This window comes from Gadus macrocephalus, chromosome 3 (genome assembly GCF_031168955.1).
Source record: "Gadus macrocephalus chromosome 3, ASM3116895v1".
In the NCBI taxonomy this organism is placed as follows: Eukaryota; Metazoa; Chordata; class Actinopteri; order Gadiformes; family Gadidae; genus Gadus; species Gadus macrocephalus.
Genome location: NC_082384.1, coordinates 5,935,970 through 5,946,801, shown reverse-complemented (window position 1 = coordinate 5,946,801; position 10,832 = coordinate 5,935,970). Strand labels below are relative to the sequence as shown.

Sequence of the window (10,832 nt, the reverse complement as noted above, 5' to 3'; positions counted from 1 at the left end):
AATGTTTTAAATGATTTCCATTGTCTCATTTGCTCAATGGTGAAACTGGAAAGCAAATGTTTTTTTTGTTTGGCTCGTAGGATTTGTTTTTAAATATCCACAAAGGGATTTTCGCGCCGTTGGTTTAAAACTCCCCTTCAACCAATCATACCAGAGACCAGCCGTAGAACAGTGCTGTTGTGATGTGTTGACTGTCGACCAATGGTATCACCGCTTAGGTTCTGGGGCCCGTATTTAAATTTAAACAGGCGGTGTTGACCAATCACTTGCCTAGGGGTGGTGTCACGAGCCTTTCCATACAAGTTCGGTAGACTCTTCAGCCGCTGACAAAACAGTGGGAAGTTAACTCCGACATTCACTCGCTGAAAGTTTGAGACGACTAACTGGTAAGTTACCTCCCGTACTTATTTATTTTGAAGTATTTCTGGCCTTTGATTATTTTATTGTATGTGTAGTACATATATATATATACACATAGACAAGGGAATAAGTACGACTTTGTAAATTGCCAATAACCAGAACATATTTCGACTATTTTGTAACCTTTAAATGCTCGCGTTTGTTTTCCACTTTCTTGTTTGTTGAACAACTGCATGGAATTGGAGAAACCACCAAGTTTTTTCCAAATCAGCATGTCTTAAATCTGCAGAGAAATGCCGTTTATTTTGTGTTTTTGTCTCGACGACATTGTGGTTTTGTTGGTCGGATCGACTCGTGCGCATCGCCTAATGCAAACGCCATTTGATCTGCTAGCTTAGCGCGTTAGCCTGTTGGCACGCTAGCCTGAGCCTTCTGAGCCTGAGCCTTCTGCTTCAGCTGCTCCTATGCAGACCCCGCCGTTCACTGCATGGCGGGGTTTTATTAATCCTACCGGTTGTATCGATCCAAAATCAGGGCCATTTAATATGATATGATCATTACGTGTTGGCGCTTTGTACTTGGGGCGGGAAGAGACAAAATGGAGTCCCGTCTTTTCGCCCCTTAGAAAATCGGAAATCCGATTACAGATTAGACCCCGTATCGTCGGGGAGCCCGCGCGCGGTGCGCTCACTACCATAGACGGACGACACGGAGTGTGTGTTAATAGCTTTCTTTAATATAATTATTTCTTTTTTTCTCAGAACACGTCCAGCCATGAAAAAAGACCCGAACAAGCCAAGAGGGAAGACCTCTTCATATGCGTACTTTGTTTCGAAATGTCGCGAAGAACATAAAAAGAACCATCCTGGAACCTCCGTGGGCTTCGCGGAGTTCTCCAAAAGATGTTCAGAGAGGTGGAAGGTACGTCGCAGTGCTTTGTTGTTGCATCGCTTAAACAAAACATCTATATATATTTTTTTTAACGTTTTTGTGTGTTCTCAGACCATGTCGGCCAAGGAGAAGGTGAGGTTTGAGGATATGGCCAAAACGGATAAAGTACGCTATGACCGGGAAATGAAGACCTACACCCCCCCTAAAGGAACCAAGTTGGGGAAGAAAAAGAAGGATCCGAACGCCCCGAAGAGGCCACCGTAAGTTATCAAACAGGCCCTGAGTATTTACAGGTGTTGTTCCTATTTCATCACACTAATTTTAAAACATTTTATTCTCAGCTCTGCTTTCTTCGTCTTCTGCGCTGAGCACCGCCCAGCGATCAAGGGTGATCATCCAGGAATATCCATTGGTGACATTGCCAAGAAGCTAGGGGAACTTTGGTCCAAGCAGAGCCCCAAGGACAAGATCCCCTTTGAGGCAAAGGCAGCCAAATTCAAGGAGAAATATGAAAAGGTGAATATGGTTCCCTCCTCCTTTATACTTTTATTACACATCAGCTGGAACTGCTTTTCCAACCAGTGTGTGTTTCCTCAGGATGTGGCTGCATACCGTGCTACGAGCGGGCCCACCAAAAGTGATGCCGGGAAGAAATCTGGACCTGGCCGGCCAACTGCTAAGAAAGCTGCACAAGTGGAGGATGACGACGACGACGACGACGATGATGATGAGGACGACGATGATGACGATGATGACGAAGATGACTAAATGATTGAGGGTCTGGGGTAATTTACAAAACAAGGATGTGAAACCGGCAATGTTTTGAAATTGTTTATTTTGTAATGCTCTCAGCTGTTTTTGTTTGGCCTGACTTCATGTTTTTGTTAGGTTACCAACACTTGAGTAACTTGATTCAGGGAAAACTTTCTGTTGTTGTTGGAGTTCCCCAATAGTTTCAAATCACCCTCTATTTAAAAGATGGTTGTTGGTCAGCTATGCCATTTGTACTTCGATGAGGCACAGTTACTGACTTTGGAAGATACTTTTTTTTTAAGGTGTTGTTCTACAAAAGCACTGCTAAACATTTATCTAATGGTGGTGTGTGTGTTCATCCTTTCACTGCGGTTTTACTACCAGGTTCCTTCTGTAGTTGACTTTAAAGTGTATCTTTTTTTTAATGCGGAGCTTTGCATTATGTAGGGTTTTTGTAATAAAATTTTGTATAAACATTAGCCGTGTGTCATATTGATGATTGGTCCCTCAAATAAGGTTTGTCATGCAAATGTCCACTCTTGGCCTCGAGGCAGTTATCTTCACTTCCTTTAAACTGGTATCTAATGGATGGAATATAGTTCCCTCATTCCAACCCGTCATATCCTTTATGCTAACAATTACTTCCAATAAACGTCTACTTGTAGGCACACTTATTCAGTGAATTTCCAATGTGTACTAAAAATGTAGAGATAGGACATCAGTATTTGTTTACTTTCCCAGAATCCATTTCTTCTAAAAAAGGTTCATGGTAAAATCATTCATTGATTGTACCCCTTAATATCAGTGGCTTTCCTTTAGACGTACAGGTCGTTTTGCAGCATTTTCAAGCGCTGCATGAGCCTCCTGTCTGTAAAAACCAAACTTAACTTCACAATCTGCAGTTAATGTTTGAATTAACGTTAAATATGCCAGTTCATTGACCAATGAAGTTAAATTTTTCCGTTTTTTCTATTTAAAGGCCACCACTTGCAGTGTTTTTTGTTCTACCCAAGCGATAGCATTTTATAGAAAATGTGTAATTACAACTTCGCAACACCAGGAGTCAATGAATTGTCCAGCACAATTCATAGGCAATACGCAATTGCTTAGTACCGTGTCACCCAACGCAGTCATTTCTATCCTATGCATGAGTCAAATACTGGCACAGAGGTTATATATAAAAACATTTAGACCATAGGGGGGGTCTATGTCTGGCTGGCAACGTCAAGTTGCTAGACATAAAGCTCTGGGCAACAGGCCCCATATAACTCAAACAAACAATTGATTCTTGAAAGCCTGCTGCCTTTTTTAAATCTGTGCAAACATTTATGGAATACATCATATACAATAAGCTATTAGACCACTATTATAGCTACTGCCAGACTTCTGTTGCTTGAACTGCAACAATTACTAGTGGTAAAGGCAATCATATATTTTGGCATTCAAGTCATACCCTGCATATGAAGATAAAACCAGACTCAAGAATTTAACTATTGTTTATTTGCATTCCTCTGCATTCCTCAATAATAACTATAATATATAATGAACACTGATCAGTCTCGGCCGCCATCATGGAAAGGCCAGAGAGAAACTGTTTTCATCTCAGTTTCATTTCTGCATCACTCCATGCCCCACAAATTGAGGGATGCGTGTCTGTTTCAGCCTTTGTCTGAGCGCCACATGGATCTCGGATCTAATTTACTGCAAGAAAATCCCTTGCTGTATCATCCAGGTCTACAGCATTCTTATCTGGGCGCATTTAGAGTGTCACACACAGCTCCATGTAATCTACAGCTTTGGTCTTATCCACTGTTTTAGTGTGTTTCAAGATATTTCTGTGCAGGTTCCCGGTTAAACACAGAAACAGAACAGGAATAATGGGGGCTGCTGAAGGTAATGTCTCGCTGGCGGAGGAGCTTAACCACTTCTTCGCCCGTTTCGAGGCGAAGCCACCAGATGCAGCAACGCCACATCCAGCAGCCAACAGCGACATCATCCTCACGGTAGAGGAGCACGAGGTGAGGCGTACACTGCGGGCTGTCAACCCGCGGAAGGCAGCTGGACCCGACGGCGCCTGTGGACGTGTGCTGAAGGACTGTGCGGACCAGCTGGTGGGGGTCTTGATCTTTAACCAGTCACTCTCCCAGTCCACTGTCCCATCCTGCTTGAAGTCCTCCACCATTGTCCCCCTGCTCAAAAAAACAAATATCACCTCCCTCAACGACTACCGGCCAGTAGCACTCACCCCTGTGGTGATGAAGTGCTTTGAAAAACTGGTTCGTAGTCACATCATGTCATTCATCCCCCCCACCTTTGATCCACATCAGTTCGCTTACAGGGCAAATAGATCTACTGAGGATGCTGTGGCCACAGCCCTCCATGCTGCATTGTCCCACCTGGAGCAGCAGGGGAGCTATGCTCGGCTGCTCTTCATGGACTTTAGCTCTGCTTTTAATACAATCCTCCCTCACAGACTGGTGCTCAAACTGTCTGACATTGGAATACCACACTCGACCTGCCTTTGGATTAAGGACTTTTTAACGGACCGCACTCAGAGGGTAAGAGTGGGCCCCCACACCTCCACCGTCCTCAGCCTCAGCACTGGCTCCCCACAGGGCTGTGTGCTGAGTCCCCTGCTCTATTCCCTCTATACCCACGACTGCGCTCCCGCCCACCACAGCAACACCTTCGTCAAATTCGCAGATGACACCACAGTAGTGGGGCTCATCTCAAGCGGGGATGAGACCGCCTACAGAGACGAGGTGGAGCGTTTGGTGGGGTGGTGCAGTGCTAACAACTTGCTCCTCAATGCAACAAAGACCAAGGAGCCTGTTGTGGATTATAGGAGGAAGAAGACGGTCATCCAGCCGCTGATGATAGGTGGGGTCTGTGTGGAGAGGGTCTCTGACTTCCGCTTCTTGGGAGTGAACATCATGGAGGACCTGACCTGGGGCATCAACACCACTGGGCTAGTGAAGAAGGCCCAGCAGAGAGTTCTCAGGAGGAACAACATCCCCCAGAAACTGCTGGTGTCCTTCTGTCTCAATAGAGAGCATATTGACCTATTGTCTGTGTGTCTGGTTCTCAAGCTGCACTGTGGCACAGAGGAAAAGGCTCCAGGGGTTCATAAAGGCAGCGCAGAAAATCACCGGCTGCCCTCTTCCCTCTCTGGACGAACTGCACAGCTCCCGCTGCCTTAAAAAGGCCAAATCCGTCCTGCAGGACACATCACACCCCGGTCACAAACTGTTCGAACTACTGCCATCAGGCAGGAGATACAGGTCAATGAAAACGAGAACAAACAGACTACAAAACAGTTTTTATCCAACAGCCATAACCTCACTAAATGTTGCTACCAGAGCATAGTTGTGTTGTGTATCACATTTGTGTAGGCACATTTATAAATGTGAATGTTTGTGTGGGTTTTTATTTATATGTGTGGGTATTTATTTATAGGTACTACCTCAATGTGATGTTTTTGCACTGACTTTTCTATTCTATATTCTAATGTGGAGAATCTGCTTAGTTTGTCATGGAGTCTAAGTGCCGTGGGGTTGTGGAGGCTCATTGACACTGAAGGCTCCAGAGACATTCTCTGAGATGGCATTACAGACATCAACTGGCTTGAGCAGCGGGTCTATCGGAGCTTCACAAAATCAGATTGGCTGTGATTGGTCCGTATCCGTATTTACCGTACGCCTCGTTTCCACATACGTAGCCTACATTCTCGTATGCGATCCAACCGTCTCCGACCGAAAGTCCATTCATTCCTATGTGATTCTCCGTAATGTCCGTTTTTCCTCCGCGACTCCTCCTCTCCGTAAAATTTCTGTCCGGTATGTCCGTAATATACGTTCAAAAATTTTAACTTTCGCCGTCGTTTCACGGAGATACCGTATGAACGTTTTTATGTTTTTCAAAAACATGTAAGTACCTGGCAGGCCAAACTCCTCGCCGATCTCTTTCCAAGCCTGGTTGGTTTTGTTTTTATCTCTGTATATGTCGATCCTCATGTTCCAAAGTACCGGTCTCCTATAAACGGCCATTATCATACGATCCCCCGTCTTTTTGGCTGCCCGTAAATAAATTCATGTCCGTACGTAAAACACTAGCGACCCCTTCCGTAAATTTACGGAAGCACGGATACGAAAAATATACGTATGTGGAAACGAGGCGGGGGGACACTTACGGAAGGAGTCGCTAGTGTTTTACGTACGGACATGAATTTATTTACGGACAAAAGATGGGGGAGCGTATGATAATGGCCTTTTTTAGGAGACCGGTACTTTGGAACATAAGGATCGACATAAACAGAGATAAAAACAAAACCAGCCAGGCTTGGAAAGAGATCGGCGAGGAGTTTGGCCTGCCAGGTACTTACATGTTTTGTGAAAAACATAAAAACTTTCATACGGTATCTCCGTAAAACCACAGCGAAAGTTAAATTTTTTGAACGTATATTACGGACATACCGGACAGAAATTTTACGGAGGGGAGGAGTCTCGGACGAAAAACGGACATTACGGAGAATCACATTGGAATGAATGGACTTTCTGTCGGAGACGGTTGGATCGCATACGAGAATGTACGTAGGCCTATGTGGAAACGGCACCCTATGGTAAATACGGATACGTATTAAAATAAAGGAATTTTCGGTGGAAGCAAAGCAGACCTAAACGAGTGGGTTGCCACAAAGAATCACATTGGCCTAGGCCCTAGACAGTCCCAAAGAAGAAGAATAAATTTGAAAGCCTTGCGTCGCTCAAAATCTATGTTTTTATTTAAAAAAAAAAAATCAAACAGCAGTAGGGTGTTAATGGCTCGTGATTATCCTATTAAACAAAATGTATTTGTAACCTCAACGTTTCAACATTTTCAAGAATTTAACATGTCATTCCTGGGTTACTCGCAAATCTACTTTTATCATCAGTTGCATAAAATAACACTTAATCCAACTGTACAGTTAATATACAAGGCCAAGACTTTGATTCAAACAACATGCAGATTGCGTGGTTTCAGGGGTAGCAGCGTCCATATGGACGGCAACGATAGAAACATGGCAACGATAGAAAAACATTGCATTAACTAAGAAAATAAACATCATATATACATTCACTGACCGATGATTATGAAAAAAACATTAATTTGGCAGAAAAACTTGACATGTGAAGTTGTGTTGTTTCTTCGGCCATTCAATGTTTCTTTGACCCTTCACTGGACCAGCAAAGGGTAATATGGCTCATTTGGGGTCTTATTGAAAAAACAACCTATTCTGTATTTTAGTTTAGAGATCACGTTGGTTTTATCATACATTCACAGGACATTTTGTGTGCTAAAAAAATGCTATTTGAGCTAAGTGGCTAGCAATTAATGTCATTTTTTCAGGATCAACTTTTTGTGTGCATCTTTCAGAAGGATGCCTTTCAGCTGATCTTGTGTTGAAATCTTTGTTGCATCCAAGCAGTCCAAAGTTTAAGTAGCTCATCCCTGTCCTCATGTAGAAATTCCAAACAGCATATCATCTGAGACATAACTAGCAAAAAAAAATAACACTTTGAAAATAGGGGAAAGGCCACAGGGAAAGTATGCATGGTCTTGAAATCCCTTAAGTACGATTCAGGCAGATGGATTTTCACTCTGCATCTGCCATTTAGGTGGCAGTGATGGAACCCTCTAGTCCTCCCCTCCAGCCTGTTGGTCCATACACTCTGTTCAAAAGGCAGCACACATATCTTTAGTCACCCCGCTGAGTTAGCTTCTTTTTCAACAACTACTAAGTGTATTTCAGTGGGTGTTTGAGGAGTGCTGGATCTTTGAAATGGCTTATAATCTCCCCATCTCTTTGAAATGGCTTATAATTGAACCTGTGAAGTCTTATGGTGACACAAGATAACATACATACAACATCATATGAAGATATAGAACTACTTGCTTCGTCAGCTTTACATGCTGTGTCTGGAGTTATGGGTACTGTCCTTATTGGGGAAGTGTGATGCATGTGAGAAGCAGCTCATCTCCTTCAAACTGCAAGGTGGGTTGTTGTATCTAAGTCTCATCCAGTGGACTGGCCATGGGTTTTCCAGAGGAAGGGCCAAACCTCAGTCATGTTTGATAATGCATTGGCATCAACTCTTTAAAATCGTCAACATCGGATGTTCGCTATCATTGACTTCATTATCCCCATCCGTCAGGCTTGTTATAGAGGTAAAATCTCAACACTCCCATTCTCAGTACTGTGCATCATTCCCCAACTATACTCAGTACTAACATCAGACATCCTGATAGTCCTATATGACCCTGATATATCAAAAAACATTAATATATCACCAATATGTTACTTTATGAGCTTCCATTTGTTGTATCAAGACCTGGATACCAACATGTTACGAGATGCCAATTATAATCTTGAAGGGTCTTTATTAAGGACCCTGGATAACATTACTCTTCACACTGGAGTAGCATTCCATCACCATCACAATCAAAAGAGCTATTTATGGTCCCCCTCCCAACAAATACAATGTATTATCGATCCACAAAACCGATTTGACCTCTAAAATGAAGATAAAACAGTGTGTAAAGTTATATATATATATATATATATATATATATATATATATATATATATATAGTTATGCTATATATAAAATAACTACTAGATTATAGTTTGTTGCATTTCTGACATGTTGTAGGATGTGAAATTTATTTTGGGTGGACAAAATATAGATCTGATGCCCTGATCTAATGTTATGATGTTCTGATCTGATCTGATGTTCTGATCTGATGTTCTGATGTTCTTGTCTGATGTTCTGATCTGATGTCCTGATCTGATGCTCTGATCTGAGGTTCTGATGCTCTGATCTGACGCTATGATCTGATGTTCGGAGCTGATGTTTTGAGCTGATGTTCTGATCTGTTCTGATGTGATATTCTGATGTGATGTTCTGATGTGATGTTCTGATTTGAGGTTCTGATGTTCTGATGTGATGTTCTGATGTGATGTTCTGGTCTGATGTTCTGATTTGAGGTTCTGATGTTCTGATCTGATGCTCTTATCTAATGTTCTGATCTGATGTTCTGATCTGATGACATTGCAGCGTTTGTCCAGGACCAATACCCTGGTGTGTGTGGAGGATGAAGCTCCATCTGAGCAGCGATGTGTTTAATGCCTGCATCCAATTTAGGGTAAGGCTTCCTGGTTAAGCTATTTTAAGCTAATTTATAGCATTGCTTATCGTGATTTAAAACATTAATTACATTCTTCCCTAGGTTCTGTCTAAGTGGCTCAAAACAACGGGCAGGCTTTACTGAATAATGCGTAGGGTTCACATCATCAGAGGCACAGTAACCCACCCTGAACGACCGGAGAAAGACTCACTTTCATATATATATATTAAATATTTATGATAACATATTTATATATATATATCAAAAAATCCAACAAAGAAAAATCCAACCTTTTAGGCCACCGATTTTCTTTGTGAATGAATAATGTATCATAAATAAATAAATGTTCTTCATTAAAATACAGGCTGCCTACGTATAGGAACCCCTATGTTAAGTTCCCATAGAGGCAGGCAGATTTTTATTTTTAATGGGCATTTATTTCATGGATCCAGGATACTATGCATCCTGATAAAGTTACCTATAGGCCTTTGGAATTAATATAGCCCCACATCATCACATACCCTTCACCATAGATTGGCATGGTTCTTTTCAGTTAGCCTAATAGCTGTTAGTTAGCCTAAAGATTTCTCAATGGAAATCAAACCAGCTAACGGAAATAAAACCATTGGATTTTTCCTCATTTGTTTAATTAAGGCATTAAGATCGATTTCCAAAATATGTTTTTTTTATTCCTCTTTTTAGTCAACTTTAGCATGGGTGCATCAACTTATTCTTACCACTATGTATATATATATATATATATATATATATATATATATATAGTAGTAAGAATAAGTTTATGTATATATATATATGTATATATAAATATAAACAACATACCATATAATGACCAATATATACCAAAACATTGTCTTGGCTATCGGCGAGATGACAAAGTAACAGAAAACCAATGCTTTATTCATATTCCCGTCAATGAAAACTGTGCTCGATCTTGGTTTGATGTAGACATGAACAAGTGACTAGAACAGGTGTCAGGCGTTCCTCTTGTGACTTGAGCTATAAGAGCTCTCTGTGGCTCTGACGAGAGCTATAAGAGCTCTCTGTGGCTCTGATCAGAGCTATAAGAGCTCTTTGCTGGTGACCAGAGCTATAAGAGCTCTCTGTGGCTCTGACCAGAGCTTTAAGAGCTCTCTGCTGGTGACCAGAGCTATAAGAGCTCTCTGTGTCTCTGACCAGAGCTATAAGAGCTCTCTGTGGCTCTGACCAGAGCTATAAGAGCTCTCTCTGCTGGTGACCAGAGCTATAAGAGCTCTCTGTGGCTCTGACCAGAGCTTTAAGAGCTCTCTGCTGGTGACCAGAGATAAGAGCTCTCTGTGTCTCTGACCAGAGCTATAAGAGCTCTCTGTGTCGCTGACCAGAGCTATAAGAGCTCTCTCTGCTGGTGACCAGAGCTATAAGAGCTCTCTGTGGCTCTGACCAGAGCTATAAGAGCTCTCTGTGGCTCTGACCAGAGCTATAAGTGCTCTCTGTGGCTCTGACCAGAGCTTTAAGAGCTCTCTGCTGGTGACCAGAGCTATAAGAGCTCTCTGTGTCTCTGACCAGAGCTATAAGAGCTCTCTGTGGCTCTGACCAGAGCTATAAGAGCTCTCTCTGCTGGTGACCAGAGCTATAAGAGCTCTCTGTGGCTCTGACCAGAGCTTTAA

At 42.3% G+C, this 10,832-nt stretch overlaps 1 protein-coding gene across 1 annotated transcript; it reads left to right on the top strand.

Moving 5' to 3' along the window:
• The first annotated feature begins 227 nt into the window (after nucleotides 1–227).
• Nucleotides 228–2,483, top strand: hmgb2a (high mobility group box 2a). The gene is made up of 5 exons (XM_060046801.1): nucleotides 228–386; nucleotides 1,122–1,281; nucleotides 1,363–1,511; nucleotides 1,593–1,767; nucleotides 1,849–2,483. The coding sequence occupies exons 2-5, from the start codon at nucleotides 1,135–1,137 to the stop codon at nucleotides 2,017–2,019; spliced, it is 642 nt and encodes a 213-aa protein (XP_059902784.1). The 5' UTR covers nucleotides 228–386; nucleotides 1,122–1,134; the 3' UTR covers nucleotides 2,020–2,483.
• The last annotated feature ends 8,349 nt before the right edge of the window (nucleotides 2,484–10,832 follow it).

What these genes read in the sequence shown, in the direction of transcription:
- hmgb2a (XM_060046801.1), top strand. Translation starts at nt 1,135, where the DNA reads ATGAAAAAAGACCCGAACAAGCCAAGAGGGAAGACCTCTTCATATGCG. An exon ending in GATGTTCAGAGAGGTGGAAG is followed by an intron (nt 1,282 to 1,362) that starts GTACGTCGCAGT and finishes GTGTGTTCTCAG; the next exon opens with ACCATGTCGGCCAAGGAGAA. An exon ending in TCAAGGAGAAATATGAAAAG is followed by an intron (nt 1,768 to 1,848) that starts GTGAATATGGTT and finishes GTGTTTCCTCAG; the next exon opens with GATGTGGCTGCATACCGTGC.